The sequence below is a fragment of the Lissotriton helveticus genome, chromosome 3_2 (genome assembly GCF_964261635.1).
Source record: "Lissotriton helveticus chromosome 3_2, aLisHel1.1, whole genome shotgun sequence".
Lineage (NCBI taxonomy): Eukaryota > Metazoa > Chordata > Amphibia > Caudata > Salamandridae > Lissotriton > Lissotriton helveticus.
The window spans coordinates 269,772,870-269,791,839 of record NC_136062.1 but is presented as its reverse complement, the minus strand read 5'-3'; the positions used below and the strand labels follow the sequence as shown (position 1 = coordinate 269,791,839).

Here is an 18,970-nt window from a genome sequence, read left to right as displayed (position 1 = left end):
TGTCAATAAGGGATTGTATGTAGGGGTTGTACTTGTCAGTGGCCTAATTAATATCAAGGTAATGTGTAATCGAAATTAGGGTAGGAAGGTCCATGATAGCTATGGCGTCTGTGTCAAAGCTGGATATGTCCCTGAACAATATTTTCTTTTTTTGAGTTACCCGGGTGTTTTGGTACAAATACCGGTTAGGGAGAATGGGGTCTGCATGTGGTCGGATCAATCGACTGGAATGGGGTCGTATGACTGTAGGTTGAAGAAATTGGAGATCAGCAGGTCCAGAATGGCGCCTTTGTGGTGTGTGGGTTCATGGCAGTGTTGTTGGAGATCATTATCTTTGAGAAAGGAGGTAACAGTGTCCACATAGCTGTTACCCTCGTTCACCCCAGTGGATGTTGAAATCTCCAAGGAAGATAGTATTGTTCGAGCTGATAAGTTGAGAGGTGATGAGATCCTTGCATTCCTCAATGAAGAAGTTGTTTAGACCCGGTGAATGGTAACTCAAATTCAGTCTGATGTTGAGGCAGTGGATGTGGGCATTTCCACTGACATGCACTCGAAAGACAAAACGGAATCATTGAGAGGGTCCTGCATCTCAGGGAGTTTCTGTGAACATGATGTGAGACCCTTGTCGATCTTCCCGATGAAAAATTGAGTAATTGTGAGGGAGCAGATGTTCTCTAGCGTGGTTAGATGGGTCGTTGAGCGATGTTATGGTGAAAATCAGGATATAAAGATTATGGGCCAGGATCTAGTCAGATATCTCCAGATTGTGTTTGACTGCAGACCAACAATTGTGTAGCATGCAGTTCAGGGAGAAGCTGTTGTCTTTCTGACTTGGAGGGAAGTTGGGATTAAATCAATTTAAGAGGGGATGATTGTACACTAGGACAGTGTGTGTGAGTTTGACTGCGGTCTAAGATGATGGTGGAAATCAGGCAGCCCACTGCGGGAAGAGAGGAGGATAGGGTAGCGGAAATTATTATAGAGAGGTGGGAGAACAAGGAAAGGAGCTTGTTGAGCGGAGGCCAGTTTTGCTCATCAGATATGGTTGGGGGAGATGTGGGTTGTTGGTATATGGTTTTAGGAGAAATTAGGGTTGTGGGCGATAAGGGAGGGTGAGCTTCTGGGTCGACTATGGAGAAGAGGGAAGCGGAGGAGACCAAAGGGGGAGATAATGGTTTGTAGGTGGTTGGGGAGGAGCAGTGTGGAGATCATCTTTGGGGGGTTAAGGTCTGGTGTTGGTGGTTTGAGGGGGGTATATCGGATTGCAGCAGAGCCTGGGGAGAGAGAGTTTGTCTAGGTGCACCGTTAGGGGCAGAGCGTGGTTGAGGGGTGTTAGGGATGAATGGAGAATGGGGAGCATGGAGGGTCTTTTGAGGGCTTGAGGGTGAGATAAATAAAGTCGATTATGGCTAGGATTGTGTCGTTGACTTTGGACATGATTTTACCGTTGTTGTAGATGGGCATTGAAAGGTTGCCCAATAGGCGAAAGGGGAAAAAGCATTTGAGTTTGTATCCAAAGGGTATGCTAGAGAGAGAGGAGGATGGGAGAAAATTGTGTAAGAACCTAATCCATAGGTCAGTGTTGTGTGTGCAGAGGAGTGTTTTGTGTGCAGAGGAGGAAGTCGGTTTTGAGGGCGCCTTTGCATTGGTAATGGTATTGGTCTGCGGAGAAGGTTTCCGGATATTCTCTCATGGTCCTATGTTTCAGGGTTTTCATTGCCTATTTGGAAAGATTTGGTGGGTATTTGATCTTGAACTAATTGGTGCCAGCCATAGAAAGGCGTGATGTGGGGGGGAAACTGGGGGCAACGGATGTCTCCATAATGTTGGATGCTGATACCGGATGGAAGGTAATGGAATGAATAGTTGTGGGGTGGACAGCAGTCCTCGCAAGTCCTTAATAAATTAGTCGACCAGTCGTCATTCAATCCTGCTTGTGCAGACCTCGGCCAGTACATTAATTCACTGAGCAATCTTTACTGAGATTTAAATCTGCAATCATCAAATTCCATATCCCGGAAGGAGACCTATTGACCCCATGACCTGTCTCACTGGCTCTGCCTTGGGATGCTAATGACTAGGGTGTGGCTTAAAGTGCCCTGTGAAAGCCTTGACACTTCTGGCTGGTGTGTCCTCCGAATGCTGCAGACATACCTGGTGTCCTCAGAGCCTCCTCTTGCTGCAGGGCTCAGTTAGGGGTGGGCGCAAGGGCACCCCAATCCCTATATATCATGGCACACAGCCATACTCCTTGTGCATGACTTTCACACATAAATTGAGAAATGTGGAGTCCAAAATGCACCTCTAGGCCTACTTTTTACAAAAAAATGTATATGATGGTATGTAAGGGGTTTCTTTATGGGGTTGCTCTAATTTACTAACACTTTTCAGAAGTCTTGTGATTTTTGTGAACAAACCCCACGGGGCAGCACCCCAACTCTGAAAAGTGTCAAAGCCCCACACTCTGGTGCAGGGCACCATCTGCCACTTTTATGGGCTGATCGATAACTTAACAGTCTAATAAAGATATATCGGAAAGGCGCGATCGGGCTCATGACGTTTACAAACAATTGTAGCCATAGGAGAATGCAACAAATGTAGAGACTATGGTGGTTTCTATTATTTAGGTAATGCACAACCATTTGAAAGCGCGTCTACTATGGTCACTACGGTAACAGTGGGACACGGGAACGGCGCCGCATGTGTGCAGCAGAGGAGGGCGGACGCGGGCTGGAGGAGGAGGGAGGCCGTGGCACACAGAGCCGCTAGTCTTCCAGGAAGGCTGCCCTGACAGTCTCCTCCCAGGGGCAGACGCAGCGCCCGGCTCCTCGCTAGAGACCGGCGTAGAGCAACACTACGCGCCGTCACAACAGCCAGGAGCTGCCCCCGGCTGCATCAACCGGAGCCTGCTGGCAGCGCTGCACTTCTAGCGCCTAGAGACGACCCTCGGCCAGCGACCGGCCCCCTCTCTGGCCCTGCAGGACTCGGGGTCCCTTCTGGATGGAGCGCCGCCTCGGACACTTCACGCACTGGTTTTAATTTTTTTTCTGCATTTTTTGGGAAACGCAACGTTTTGGGGAAATAAGAAATAAGGAAACTCGGAGTGGTTTACGTTCACGGGAGCTCCAGGAGAAGAGGGATAATCAGTCAACAGAGAGAGTCGAAGGATGGTGAGTGCCTCGCCGGGACTGGCAGTCCAAGACGGCTGGCTGCTTGTTAATGTACTCATCTAGCCGGTCGCTCATTCACCGACTTATTATGTGTTCATCTATCTATACATTCGGCTGAGCAAGGCTCTTTTTATGTTGTTTGTGTGTTCATCCATTCATTCATAAATTGTTTTATTCATGTATTTATACCGAATGTTTGACCGTGTCTGTCGATCATATATATATATATATATATATATATATATATATATATATACATATATATATATATATATATATATATATATATATATATATATATATATATATATATATATATAAAATCCATGAGGTTGCTCCCACATGAAGATGCCACTGCAGAAGGTTTGAGTGCCTTTTATTTGAAGTGGTACAGCGCGGCAGGTAAAAACACCAACTGCAATTAATAAAGTGCCCAACGCGTTTCAAACAGCTTGTGTCCTTGATCACGGGCAGGAAAACAGGGAGTGGCTTGCATACGATGAGAAACACCTTGATAAGTGCTCCAAGTCCCGCCTCTTGTAGGCGTATGCCGCTGGCATGATGGTACCTGTAGTTTCTCACCTTGAAACCCTGAGTGGGTGCCGCCACAGCCTGCACTCGTAGTCTTGTATTTCCCTAGTGGGTTGGTCTGGAATTAAAACACAGCCGAGCTGCAATCCCAGCACCTTCAAACCGGCCCTTCTGCTCCAGTGCGCTAGGTGAATCCCTGGCGCAGGATCTGCACAAAAACAGCGAGCATCTTCGCGGCCGAGCACAGCCGCTAAACACAAAATCCATGAGGTTGCTCCCACATGAAGATGCCACTGCAGAAGGTTTGAGTGCCTTTTATTTGAAGTGGCCGGTTTGAAGGTGCTGGGATTGCAGCTCGGCTGTGTTTTAATTCCAGACCAACCCACTAGGGAAATACAAGACTACGAGTGCAGGCTGTGGCGGCACCCACTCAGGGTTTCAAGGTGAGAAACTACAGGTACCATCATGCCAGCGGCATACGCCTACAAGAGGCGGGACTTGGAGCACTTATCAAGGTGTTTCTCATCGTATGCAAGCCACTCCCTGTTTTCCTGCCCGTGATCAAGGACACAAGCTGTTTGAAACGCGTTGGGCACTTTATTAATTGCAGTTGGTGTTTTTACCTGCCGCGCTGTACCACTTCAAATAAAAGGCACTCAAACCTTCTGCAGTGGCATCTTCATGTGGGAGCAACCTCATGGATTTTATATATATATATATATATATGTATATATATATATATATATATATATATATATATCAGTTAACTCATTGATGCATCTACTCATTCATTCATGTACTTGGGTGTCCGTCCATTCATCTTTTACATACGTGTCTGTATATATGCATTTAGTTATCATAGTAGTTGGATAGATCCAACAATCACAGTGACCGGTTCGTTACTTGTGCTGTTAAAGCGCCTTGATGACAGGCTCGGGCTCCAGCATGGCACAATATTGCAAAAAAATACATGCCCATCCCCTCCCCTCCCCCCGACCTCCAGAGATTCCTCCATGTAAACGTTACAGTCGGTGCTTCGAAGCTTTTCCAGGGCGCAGTAAGAGCTATAAAACGACTACAGAGAGTGCGTGAAGGAAAAAACAACGCTCTCCACAAATCGCATGTAAACTTTTCATCAAAGCTTCAGTTCATTATCATTTTCGTTATTAACCAGTAATATTGCTGGCGTTAATATTAACAATTATTCACTAGCGTGATTTAGAATTGTTAGTAGTATGCTGGATTAATATTACCACTAGCCCAGTTAAACTACCATAGGGTTGAGCACGCATGTTTGCTGGCATAGCGCTTAGTGTCGAGCATGTCCAGCTTCGAAGCGCCGCGCCGGAAGGAGATGCCAAGCCTGTCCTGCAGCCCAGAGCTCCCCGCTTCAGGCGGGAGACGGGCACGGGGCCCTCTCCAGGCACCGCAGGGCCCACCGAGAGGAGCCAGGCTGAGTCAACACGGCCCGGGCCAGAGAATTTAGGAGGGGGTTTTACTGAGGGGAAGAAACCACAGAGGGATGTACGCACGCCTTCGGTCACGACCAGTGCTAGAGTGCTCTCCGTGAACGAATATCGAGTTGTATCGCGATAGGACGGTGCTTTTATAAGGCCAATAGTTAGGGGTGGGGTACATTGAGTCACAGCAGCGTAACGGAGCCCCCGCGAGGCAAGGGTGGCAGACTTCTATGCATTGTGGGAGGCCTCCTCAGCTTGTCAGCTGGAGGGTATAGGCATTGCCAGGGGCCCCATCCCTTGCTGGGAGGCCTCCAAGGTTTCCTTACGCCTCTGACCGGTCACCCACACGTGTGCCCCACGTCTGTGGGCCTCACAGATGCATCGTCCTGTCATAATATGCATATTATCCTATAGGACAGGGCACCTCTGGCCGTCAGTATATAGAAAATGTTTCCCACTATAAAGCGAAAGACACTGATTGATTAATTTGTGCTCTTAGGAAGGGGGCTACTGTTAGGCAAGGCATTCCCAAGGCTTTTATCGGCTCTGTAAAGAAGAAACGCTGAGTTGGTTGCCCTCAGGACAGGCACAGATATCGGCAACAGGCGGTCGACCTTCTGAGCTGTCTTGCCAGGCTGGATCTCTTCATAGGCTATTTAGCATGCATTTTTCATGAAGGAGAACTATGGATGTCGGAAGTGCTTCTCTTATTAAATGCCGTGTCACAAGGTTTGTTAGAGTATGCGCTGGGATCTCCGTGGAGATATACTGAGCATATATTTCTTAAATTCATTTTTGCAGTAGCGCATGCTGCAGCTTCAGGGTTCTTTACTATAGCGCAGACTCTAAGGTACAAATACGGATTGTCAGACTTTAAGAGTAGGCCGAATATACGCAAATGGTACTCATATATAGTATCTGTTAACCTTTTGTTTTTGTTTAGTGTGAATCAGCCAATACAGGTTTGTGTGTGCTGGACAACAGATCCATGTGGTATGTCAACATTATAGGTAATATTTAGGCAAACAAACCAGAAAATAGCCATCACAGAGAAAAAAAGAGTAAGTCAGGAATTGAAATAATTACATGGCAGTAATATGTGGGGAGGCAGATACAGATCCTGGAGCCGGGGAATCTAGGTTTGAGTTCATGCAAACAATAATGAATTAGAGTCATGACAAAATTGATTACATGGTTGGTCGTTCTGAAAAGATCAATACTTAATGGCAGCTTTAATGAAGCGTATAATTTAATTGTTATATAGTGCTAAATAAGAATTATAGCTACCAGGTCATGCACATATATGTTGGAGAAAAATGGGATCTTCATGCAGAAATGTTTGAGAACCTTATCATTTTCGGGATGCCCTAGAAGCCAGTCACGGTAGTCATCTGTCACTTTTGCTGTAAACTAGTGTTGTTTACATGTTTCGCAGTGTGTGGCTTCATCAGGGATCCACGTTTCACAGACTACTCTAATTCCACCTACTAATGTAGCACCCAAATCCTGTAAGCACATGCCAGATAAAGTACAAACGTTGTAGGCCCATATGCTGCGGGGGCTTCTACTTTCAGAACTCCCTTCTGCTCCCCCTAGGTAATGAACTCAACTCAACTGTCTGAAGTGTGTGTCTTCTTCAGGGTTCCACTGTCAGTTCTCATCAGGAATTGGATTTTTTGAATGATGGAACTAGTATCACCCACCTTAATGGTACTCTTTTTATCAATGTAAAAAGAATGGATGCCTGAGTTGGACAAGCTCGGATTTGAACCTGTGACCAGCAGGTTGGTCGCACATACATGCACTGGTGATTATGTTTGTAGCTTGCCGAAGGTAACCAGGTAGCCAATAAAGCCATGTACCTTGTGTTGTGACATCACGGGGTGAAGGAGGAAGGTATCCGGTAACCAATGCGGTTTTGTGACTTGTGGCGTGATACCAAGGTGGTGGAGGAAGTTATCAAGCAGCCAATAAGGTAGGGCGGCTCGTGCCGTGACATCATTGCAGCCTGTTCATTGGTGCCCTTGATTGGTGGCGTAGAGGCGGCCGCGTGACAGAGGGCTCCCTGTTTGAAGGTAACCCCGCGCGGTGCTGCCCGCACTCTCACAGCCACACTGTGAACGTGTGTTCATTCCCGCGCGGGGTGTCACTGCAAGGTGAGGCTGAATATCCAATTCACGGCGGCTGAAAGGGACCAGTGTTATTTCAGGAGCTCAGTATCAACACCGGGCCGGCTCCCCTCCCTGTCTGCCTCCTGCTCAGCGGTGACGCCAGACTCGGGGAGGGAGCGGGGCAGTGACGGCGGCACATGTGTACATAGGGCTGGCTGGGTGCATGGAGAAGGCCTCACGCGGCTATCGCAGTGTGCGGAGGACCCCTCAATTTGGCAACAGAACCTGACACACAAATAAATGTGTGCGACTCCGGATACCTATACCCAGTGCTGTAAATGGGCCGGTACTGTCCGGTGCGGAGTACCGGCACTTTTTTATTTTGAGAGGGAGAGTATTGGCACTTCTCAAGAGTGATGTAATACTTTTCATGGAAGAGTACCGTCACTTCTCAGAAACAGGCAGGTACTCAGGTTCCAGAGTACCTGCACTTCTATTTTTCCATTTCAAGCACTGCCTATATCAAAATCTATATAAAGGACAATTTTGAGGTCTGTCCTTAATCAGTGACATAAAGTTAGAACATATAAACTACAGAACAACACCTTGTTCCAGAATACTCACAACTCCGTGTATCCTCATCTCTGTCTAACAGGCAAGAAGCACCTAACAGCCATCAGCAAATCAAAGAGGATTGCATTAATCGTCAAATTAATAGATATAGGAAACCAACCCTGATGATCCACTGTGGCCCATTTTCCTGACAATGGCACAGCTCAGTGCTGAAACGCACGTCGAACGCAAGAGATTAATACTTGTGTGCCACACTGCTTTTCCCTCATTAAAACTTGAAATTGTTATCATTGCATTCATCTGAAACTTAAAATAGTTGCAAATGTTGATGTACACTAGCTTTGTGTTGTATGAATGAATATGAATGATTGAGTTTGCATGGGACCGCCTTCTTTTATCATCAGCAATATTTTGTAAACATATCCAGATACAGATAGTTCTCCTTTTATTCATGTTGATATGTTATCAATTATTGAAATCATTATATTTATAATTTTGTTCCCTTAAGTCTGTACATTACTAGGCTGTTTGCCCTACCTGGCATGTAGGCCGCTTATTCCCTGTCCAACAAGCAGCACAGCAGCTGTGAGTAGTGCAGCACAGTCACCCTCCATCCCCAGGCCAGTGGCAGGGCCAAAGCTTGGCCGCAGCGTAGGCGACACATCCGCTTGTCCAGTGGCAGGGCACAGTGTAGGCCACACACACCCTGTCCAGTGGCAGGACCAAGCTGGGCCACAGTGTAGGCGACACATCTCCTGTCCAGTGGCAGGGCCAAAGCTGGACCTGCAGTATAGGCGGTATATCCCTTGTCCAGTTGCAGGGACACAGTAGGTGTTGCAGTGTCTGCAACTTACTTCCTGTCATTCTGATTGGCCCACACAGGTTGGGCTAAACCTGCACACCTTGCCCTCAGCATACAAAAACGATGGGTTGGAATATGGCCCAGGCAATTGGCAGTGGCTGAAATGATTCTAGCATTCGTTCCCTCACTTTGTTGTATTGCATTTCTAGCATTCGTTCCCTCACTTTGTTGTATTGCCTTTCCCATGCTTGACAGGTATGTTGAGATGTGGGTCTTGTGCTCACTGAGAGACAGGACACAAACTGCTCCTGGCAGATGTCCTAACTAGGATGAAACTAGGTTGTGCTAGCTTGTGTTCCTCTATGAAGAGACTGACTGCCCTTGCTGTTTTGGCTGGACTGTTCCTGTCTGGGCAGGACCAAGACTAATTTGCCTGAGTTTAGTGGGCCCCTTTCTAGAGTGGTCCATGAACAAAAACAATTAACGGAAGGGCACCCCAAGATAGGGTGGCCAGGTGCGCCAGATTTACCAGAGCAACAGGTTGTCCAGGCTAATTCCTGTACATTTAGAACAAAACATAACATGTATTTGTAAACTGCTCGTTCATCGTGAGCATCTTAGCACTGAAAAACAGATGTTTATTGTTAAACAAATTATCGATCTCAGAAGGATGAAAGGCTGAGTGGACCCGCCGGGATTTGACTCTGTGACCATAAGGTCGAACACAGGCCCCTACAGTGGACACATTCAATCAATCAATCAGGGAGTATTAAAGCGCGCTACTCATCCTTGAGGGTCTCAAGTCGCTGGAGAGGGGGCAATCCGGGTCAGCCGAAAAGCCACGTCTTGAGGCTCTTCCTGAAGGTGAGTAGAGTAGGGGAGGGTCTGATGTTGACTGGGAGCTCATTCCAGGCCTTGGCAGTGACATAGTAGAAGGCTCTTCCACCTCCTCTGGTTCTGCGGATGCGCAGTGTTTCTCCTAGGGCGAGGTCAGCGGAAGGGAGGTTTCTTTTGGGTACATGGAAGGAGACTCTTTCATTGAAGTATTAGGGTCCGATGTTGTGGAATGATTTGTAGACGTGGGTGAGTAGCTGGAAGGTCACTCTCTTCTCGACGAGGAGCCAGTAGAGGTCTTGTAGGTGTTGGGTCATGCGCTCATGTCGTGGGGTGCCGAGGATGGGCCTGGCTGTGGAGTTCTGGCGGTTGTGTAGCAGGGATTTGTTGATTCCAGCGTAGAGGGCATTTCTGTAGTTCAGTCTGCTGGTTATGAGCGAGTAGGTGACGGTATTTCTGGCTTCGGGGGGGATCCACTTGAACGTCTTGCGGAGGATGGGCACACGGCAGACCACGGTCAAGCACATCCAGTCCATATGTACAATAAATTCAGAAGCTGGTGCAATCACTTCCCACACCCACCGTCCAGAGGTGTCTGTAGCAGCCAGATTCACAAGAGGAAACGGAAAGTGCACTTGTTGCGAAGTCAAAACACGTGTGTTGAAATCTGTTCCAAGATTATTTCTTTTTATTCAATCAATCTTTTTAAAACTGGCACACAGCCAACGCGTTTCGTTCCTGATTTTTGCCAGAAGAAACTTTGTCAGGGCTCGCGATTCAAGTTAGTAGGCTTAAAGGTTTCCTATGTGGTATGATCGAAATGAGAATAAGGTCCAAGGTAAAAGAGTAACTTTTTCCGTCAAAAGACTTTATGCATATAGAGTATTGCTGTATAAGCTAATACAAAGATGTCTTCGTGAATCGGCTTGATAACCGGCAGGTCTTGCGTAGGATGCGGAGGGTGTTGAAGCAGGTGGAGGCGACGGCGTTGATCTGGCGATTTATGGTGAGGAAGGAGTTGAGGATAATGCCGTGGTTCCGGGCATGGTCCGTAGAGGTGGGAGGGTTTCCGAGGGTGGGGCGCCACCAGGTGTTGTCACATGCGGTGGGGGCGGGTCCAAGGACGAGGACTTGAGTTGAGTTTTAGGCAACTGCTGCTCATCCAGGCTGTGACGTCTTTCATTCCTTCCTGGAAGCTGAGTCTAGTGTCTTCAGGGTTCTTCGTGAGGGAGAGGATAGGATGGCGTCGGCGTAGGATGCTATGCTGAGTCCATGCTGTCTGAAGATGGCGGCAAGGGGGGGCCACGTAGATGTTGAAGAGCGAAGGGCTGAGTGATGATCCTTCGGGTACTCCGCAGTTGATTTCTGTGGGTTCAGAAAGGAAGGGTGGGAGTCTGATCCTTTGGGTTCTGCTGGCAAGAAAGGAGCAAATCCAGTCGAGGGCGGTACCCCGTATGCTAGCTTCGTGGAGCCTGGCTGTGAGAGTGCGGTGGGAGATGGTGTCGAAGGCTGCGGAGAGGTCTAGCAGGATGAGGCCTGTGGTGTGGCCCTGGTCGAGGAGCGTGCAGATTAGTCCACTTAGCCACCAGACCCAGCATATACCTATTTTTGCCGCTTATCAAATGAACACAGAGGGAGGCAAATCTTCCTGTGTTCCAGGGCAGGATTAGTTAGCAGGCAGAAAGCAATCTAGTTAACACAGATGATACTGTGTGTGAGAATTTGCACTGAATTCCCCTTGGTGCGTCATTGCTTGTGTTTGTACGTCTGGTGTTAGCAAATACCTTTCGATTTTAGTAAATTTATATTATGTATAATATACTAATATGGGCTTTCATCCAGCCCTCTTATTTCGTTAGTCCGTTATTGTGTCACTCACATTTTTATTCAACCCACTGCGGTGTACAACAGGGGGCAATAGGTCAGACTGTGTCTGATCGCATTCTTCTTGTTCACAAGATGCAGATTTTTAGTAATTAGGTTACTGGTTGACTGGGTTATGAGCCCTGGTCAAGCAGCAACCACAATCCTCATCAGAGTAAGGCACAATAAAACCCCAAATTAACCCCCTGTTAGCTTAGCACAGAGCAATCAGGCCTAACTTAGAGGCAATGTGTAAAGTATTTGTGCAACACTTCAAACAGTAAACAGTGAAAACACCACACAAAAAGTACCCACACCTGGTTAGAAAAATAGAGTTTAGTAAATAAAACAGGACAAAAATCCAGTCAGTAGAACCAGAGTTATGAGTTTTTAAAGAATAAACTGTAAAATAGAGCCTAAAAGGATAAAGTGCCAATCAGGATATCAGGTCGCGCTGGACCGGGTCAAAGTCAAAAATTCAAGTCAACCGTGATGGACCATGGGGCTGATACAGTCCCAGCTCAGTCCCACTGAAGGTTTACCTTTTCAAGTTATGTGCCAAGAGTCTAGTTCACTTTGGATAAGGCCGCCGGGGAGCATGGTGCAAGGAGCAGGCCAGGCGTCGTGGATGGGCGGGCGGGAGTCTTACGTAGGCAGTCCTCCGCGGCGATTGATGCTTGCTGTGGGAAGAGACATGCTGGGGGTGACTCATGTTGATTTTCGGAGCCAGCGGCGCTGGCCCAGTGCGAACTGGCCCGGTCACGTAGATCTCAAAAGTGTGCTTTAGGAGCCCACTGAGCCACACCAAGGGACTAGGGCCTGGGATGCACCACTTGGGGGTTAGGAACTCACTGAAGATGGGTAGAGGAGCTGTAGGGGAGCCTTTTGTGCCCCTGAGTCTCAGATCATGAGGCCAGCAGACTAGCCCTTTGAGTCACTCTGGGGTCCTGCGTTCAAGATGGAGGCTGCAGGGCCAGTTCTTCTTTCCCACGTAACAGGGCAGCAGGCAATCACAGCAGGGCAGCAAGCCCTTCAGAGTAGTAGTCCAGCAGAGGGGCAGTCCTGGTAGCAGCATAGAAGTCCTTCCTCCTGCCGGAGTATCCAAAGGTTTAGTAGTGTACTTAAGTGATGGTGTCTGAGGTCCTTCTTTTGTTCACTGGTGCTCTGGTAGGTGGGAGAAGCTTATAGACAGTGGCTTTGAAGATTAGGGATTTCCCCGCCTTTCCTGCCATGCCTCCAAGCTGGCTGAAGTGACAATGAAGGGCGGTTAGGCCCTTTGCGTGAAGACAGGACACAGCCTATTCAAGTGCAAGTGGGGCTGTGCCCAGCTCCTCTTCCTACCAGTGATGGCCCATCCAGTCACACCTTAGCTCCAATTATGTGGGCTGTCTAGGAGGAATACACAAAGTCAAATTGTCAGCTACACCCAGTCATGTGACCCAGACTAGGCTACAGGCACAAAAGGGCCAAGTCAAGAAAATGGCAACTTTCTAAGAGTGGCATTTTGAAAACTGTAATTTAAAATCAAACTTAACTATAAGTTAGGATTTTAAATTCCAATTTCCGAGACACCAAACATGAACTGGTCATATCTTCCTATTTGGATATTATATGTATACATTGTAATAAGGCAACTCCAGTGTTATCCTATGGCAGAGGTAGGCCTTGCAGTAGTGAATAACAAATGTGAGAGTTTTTCACTACTAGGACATGTAAAACTTAAAAAGTATATGGCCTACTTTTCAAGTTCATTGCACCTTGCCCTCTAGGCTGTCCAGAGCCTACCCTGATTTTTAACACATATAAGTCATGCAACTTATATGTATTAATAAAAAGGAGGAGTTGGGCCTGGCAAAATGTTTATTTTACCAGGTCGAAATGATAGTTTTAAAAACACACACACACACAAACACGCACACACACATCCTTGTGGTCAATTTTTTCGCATAGATAGAAGAGGGCTCAGCAGCTTCCACACACTAAAGGTTTTCAAAAACCATCACAAAATAATCATTGACGAAGCTAAGCAGTCGGATGTCAACACCAGACACATTTGCTTTTCTAATGCTTGTTTATATTTGTGAGTGCAGCCAATTAAGCCATTCTGTGCTCCTCAGATGAGGCAAAATTGCAGTCCTGCTTCTATGTGTGACCAGTATCCCGGTTTTTGTTTTTAAAATTCCTCCCAACTAACAGTAGACGGCTTCTAATTGGGGTCCTTTATTCCCTTTTAAAATGTATAATTTTTCTAACTACTGCTAGCATGTGTGAGTTTTCAGTTATCAGACACCATAAGCACAATTCACAAAGGTGGAAATGTCATCAGCATAAAATGCATCTGTTCGTAACCTGCGTATCATTTATATTTCCTTCTCCGCCATGCAAGTGTATGCAAATCACACAAACATATTAACATTTTCCCCCACAAGAACGGTCCCTAAAACGAGTAAGCAACTTGTTTGTGGCCACCTAGTGCCAAGAGTATAGCATTTGGTTTGTATCTTCATTCACACAGGGCTTATAGTGTTCTACTGATAAGAGGTAATGAAAGCGATAAGAATTTCATACAATTTCTCAAAATGCTGTTTTAACACCACATTGAAATAAAAGTGCTCACCTTGTTTTTAAAGGGTACACATGAAAACATTTTATGTTCCCAGATTGTGATTGTAAACTAAATTTGTGAAAACACACCTCAGTGGTGTAAACCTCATGTATGGGTGTATGTCTCACTTGCAGGCACTACCCTTGTTTGTGGGTACATACCTCATTTGTAGATGTAAACCTCATTTGTGGGTATAGGACTCATGTGTAGGTGTAAATCTAATTTGTGGGTGTTAGCCACAATATGGGTATAGGCCTTGATTTTTTTTGCCTTTTTCTGAACACTATTTTGGCTGGCTATAGAACTCTGTGCACTTTATCCCTGCTAAACAGGGATAAACTGCCTGTGCTCCTCCTTTCAACATGATGACATTGTTATACACCCGACAGATTTAACTTTCCTATAAGTCGCTAGTATTTGGTACCAATGTGTACCCAGGGCCTCTAAGTTAAATGCCATAAGTGGGCTGCAGCACCCATTGAGTCCTCCACTACAGCGACAATGTAAACATGACTGGGGGCCTGTCACCAGTACCCTGTCTGCTCTGATTTTAATTGCAATTTCGATATATCAAAATAATCCCCTTTGATTTACCTAAACCTACCTTAAAAGTATTTATGCCACCCCGAAGGAGACCAAAACTATTCTTGTGTATCCCATGTCTGGTTGCTGAAAACTCAGCTTTCCTCTACCAGACTTCTTTCTGCCTGAGGTTATTGTAGATGCTGGGACAGCCACAAACTGGATTTTGGTGTTAGACATGTGAGGACACAAGGATTACCATAATACACCCCCACAGACACACTCCTAAAGGTACTGGGACTCAAGAAGCTACAGGAGTCCTATTTCTGCAACTGCTCAGCTAACCAGTGGCAATTTGACCTATACTGGACCCTCCTGTTGGCCTATGTACGCCACTCTGTGAGACTCATAGCACCTCCCATAAGACCCTGGGGGGCTTTAGAAATGTACTCCTGTGGTGGATTGGGACTTACAGGACTAAAGTCAGAAGGTGAAATCTTTGACAAGGACAAACCTGGTTCGTGTATCCGACCTTTGCTCCGTCTCAAATTGTGCCTGTGTCCTGTTCTATCTCGACAATTGACTATCATTGATACGTTGTGCTTTATGGCGCTATTTCCTACTGAAAACTTTATAAATCCACAACGCCGGTCCTCCTAATTGGATTCTTTTCATACTTTTCATGTTGTTTTGTTTATTAGATTTTACTCAATATTTCTAATACATTTTGGGATTTCAATTGTTTTGCATTTTGACTTTATTGCTGTTTTGGTAATGCATAAATACTTTACACATTGCCTGTAAGTTAGGCCTGTCTGCTCTTCTACGTAGCTACCAGGGGGTGAGCAAGCTCAGGTTTATTTAGTGACTTTAGTGGTTCAATATGACAAGGATTATGATTGTTACTAGAGGTGGGTGCTTAACCCGCTCAGCTAGGAACCCAGTTTCTTACACTGTTTAACTGCACAACACCTACATACACAGCCACATCAACAGGATAGCTGCTTGATAATGATCAAAAATATGCTTCCTAGGCTATTTTTAACCCTAACTTTACTCTTGAATGTATTGGAGTAACAAAAACACGTAGTAATTAGAGCTCAGTGAATTAACCTTTTTATATGCAAAGTAACTTCCTAGGTAAAGGAAATGAGATGTGTTTAGGAAAATGAAGATAACTTTAATTATCGCTACATCACAGTACTGGAATCTAAAATTGCTTCAAACTGTGAATGTCTTGATGTTTAACACTCAAAAAGTATGTTTAGTGTGTTTGTTCTTCCGTTTAATACTTCTTCCAGATTATTTTTAAATCTCTCTGATGTGGGCAAAGAAGTTAACTAAGGTAAAGGGATGTGATGTTCCAGGAGCACACAATTTTGGAGAAACTGTTATGATTGGATTAGAAGCAGGTCTCCTGTTTTCAAATTTAGTGATTCAAGTTACAGACCGAGCCTACAGCAGTGCAACGAGCGCTCAAGCTTCATGCGGCCAACATCATCCATTTCACAAAGCTCCATGTGTCCAAGATTATTCAATTCACTTTACATTTGTTGGGATGGGGAAAGGTTAGTTGTCTGGCTTGCGATACCGTGTGTCCTTGCCTTGAGTTTATCATAGCAAGCTGTAGATTTTTGATCTCCACCTCAGCACACATGACGGTCATGTGTGTGCGTTGGAGGCATATGTGACACTGATTGTGTTCCAGTGCAAGGCTCTGTGGTATGGCAGGGTCAGGCCATGTGTACAATCTTTCACAAGTGTGACTACTATCTGCTTACTGTTGAGGGCAGGAAAAAATTATAGTGGCAAGGCAGACCTCCTTACCTGATCCTGCCTGGGAGGGATACTTATCGGACTCACCCACATTTATTTGCCAGTGCCCTGCAAACAGATCCTTTTGCCACTCATGTAGGTGATGGATGTAATGTGTATATTTATCTGTATGTGTAGAGGATCTGTGTGGAGCATGTGTGATGCAAGTGGCCATAGCCACACTGAAATCCATTGTGTATTTGTTACACCTGGAGCGTTAAAGAGAGCCGAGACAGCAGATGTGAATTGCACAGCTTCTCCATGACATTCCAGGTGTCCTTTGTAATGGTTCTGAATTTTGAGTGTGGAGGAAAGGAGACAGAGTAGTTAGGGTTGAAACGAAAGGAGTTTCCTCTGTCCTTTCCTGACCCAATATTTAGTGGAAGGGCTACCCTCACAGACTACCAGTTAGTTAAGTTTAACAGCCTCCCTCTCTTTCATAACTTTTTTGGGAGTTTCTCATGCCAGGAGATTCCCAACTCCACCCTACTTTTCTGCTAGTACCTTGTAACAAAGATCTTGGCTGGATACGTCTGAGTGGAATAAACAAAAGGGAAGAACTACCCAGAATCAGCCTGACTCTTGGAAAACAAAACTACTGTCTGATCTTTGTATTAAAGAATGGGGAGAAACTCCCTGCCAGAGTGCCCAGCAACTCCTTTTGCCAGGTTTAGAACCAGAACCTGGGAATTTTGCTAGGCTGCCTTGGAGCCTGCTTTGAAGGAAGTCACTGACCATCTTCTGAGCAGAGGCATGGAAGGTGCCTTTAAATGAAGAGGACGCTGTCTAGAAAAGGGAGGACAGCAAAAGAGCTGAGGAGGTGGCAAACTGTGATGGCCACGGTAGCCTGGGAAAGACTTGCACCAGTTAGACAATGGGTGAGGTCCATGCGACCAGAATGCACCGGAAACATGTTATCGTGTGAAAATGCCAGATATGGCGGCCTTCCTAAACATTTATCACATCATGGTGGGGTACTAAAAGTTAGCGCCTAGAAACATGACCCTGATCCACAGTTGTTGGGTGCAAAAGACTGAGCTGTGAGCAAAGACAAAGGGCGGCCCCTATTTATAGACCATGAAATTAGACGTCACCTGTCTCCCAATATCAACTAGAGTTGGCTTCTAGCTTTATTTGGGGCGAGCATTGTGGTGTGTGCCTGACGAACTGAGGAGCAGAACTCTCTCTACCATGAGTATCTTGCCCATCTTGTAACTGCTGTTATTGGCACCACCTGTGCTCCCCTGATCAACCAGTGACAGCATCCAAAATTGGCTAGCTAGGGAGAAGAAGGCGAGTCCCACTCAGTGGGGCGAAAAGGTGTACATCACTTGAAGGGCGAGGCCGACGATCAATGAATCTGTAGGCCTGGCCTAGGCAAGCTACAACCAAAGAACAGAAAGTTACCGTGACCTGATCCCAGGGGAGGAGTGTCTACAGAGTAGTAACTTAACACTACCCATCCATTGCCATTTCTCAATAGGGCGCACATCTCCATCATAACCCTGCAACCCTTTGCACCCTTGCCCACATGGCCGGCTACGCACCTAGTCCATTGGGTCTATTGTGTTGCATTTTAAATTCAGCAGCATTAGACGCCATATTGCTCCAGTGCCCGTGTCCTGAGGTATTAAGTGAAATTACATTTTGCCCGAGGAACCAAGAATGCTTGCATTGGAGCTAACCATGTGCTTCGAATGCCAAAGAACATCGCACTCTGTGGAACTATCTGCCAGTGGCCACACCACGGCAAGTTTAAATGAAATCATGTCTTCTGTGTGCCTTGGGTGGTAATTTGTTGATTTATTTGTAGAATGCTGTTATGGGACCCATTTCAAATAAGCTAGACATCCTGTCTCCCCGTCTGCCACCCCCTTTTAAAGGGAGGTGAAATAGGGTGTTCCTGATAATAACCCAGATGCCTATGGACATGGCCCACAGGACGCCATCTCTGCCAGCATCCCTTTCGTGAAAGACCATCACTGAACCACGGCCCACCAGAGCAGAGGTCTTTCCAGCTACCCCTAGAGGCTGGCAGTACCTTGTGTATCTGCGACATTTCTGTGTGTGGATCCTGAATATTGTCGTCATTATTTGGGTCCCTTTCCAGGACACACTATTATGATGGTAAATCTGCCATCCCGGCCTATAAACTGCACTAGCCCCAAAGCGACTCCCGCCATGCACTCAGCATCCTCTTTGGGGTAGGAGTGTAAATCCAGCAAGGGAAGCAATCTATGCCACTGGATAGCAAGGGGCCGATCCGAGGGACAGGTGTTTGGTGCTTGGAGAAAAGGGCGCTGGAGAATGAGTGGGAGAGAGAGGAGGGGAAACCGCGGAAGAGGCAGTGAAACAGGTACGGGGAGAGGGACAGAGAAGACGAAGACCGGCCAATGAGAAACAGACATAAAGAGAGGGAGAGAGGGGTTAATAAAGCGCAAGAAGATGAGAGAGGTGGGAGGAGAGAGTGTGTGAAGATAGAATGTTGAGAGAGGCCTGAGCGAGGGCCGGAGGGAGCGGACTGTATTTACTGGAGGCCCCTGAGTTCACGTGCGCGGTATCCTATGACAGGCGGGGTGCGAGCGGATGAGTACGGCCTCGCCCGGTGTCTCACTCGTTGAGCGGGTCGGGGAAGTCTCCGGGTCCAGTGTAGGTGCTGCTGAGCGCAGAACCTGTTCTCC

General features: G+C 46.5%; 1 protein-coding gene across 2 annotated transcripts in view; it reads left to right on the top strand.

Annotated features, from left to right (window-relative positions):
* Positions 1 to 2,735: 2,735 nt before the first annotated feature.
* Positions 2,736 to 18,970, top strand: part of MYO1E (myosin IE) — a 616,637-nt gene continuing 600,402 nt past the window's right edge. The window contains exon 1 of one of the 2 annotated variants that reach the window (XM_078685186.1): positions 2,736 to 3,173. In XM_078685186.1, the coding sequence (XP_078541312.1) occupies positions 3,171 to 3,173 (3 nt within the window). In that variant the 5' untranslated portion in view covers positions 2,736 to 3,170. The remainder of the gene's footprint in view (positions 3,174 to 18,970) is intronic. The other variant, XM_078685185.1, reaches the window with a different exon arrangement.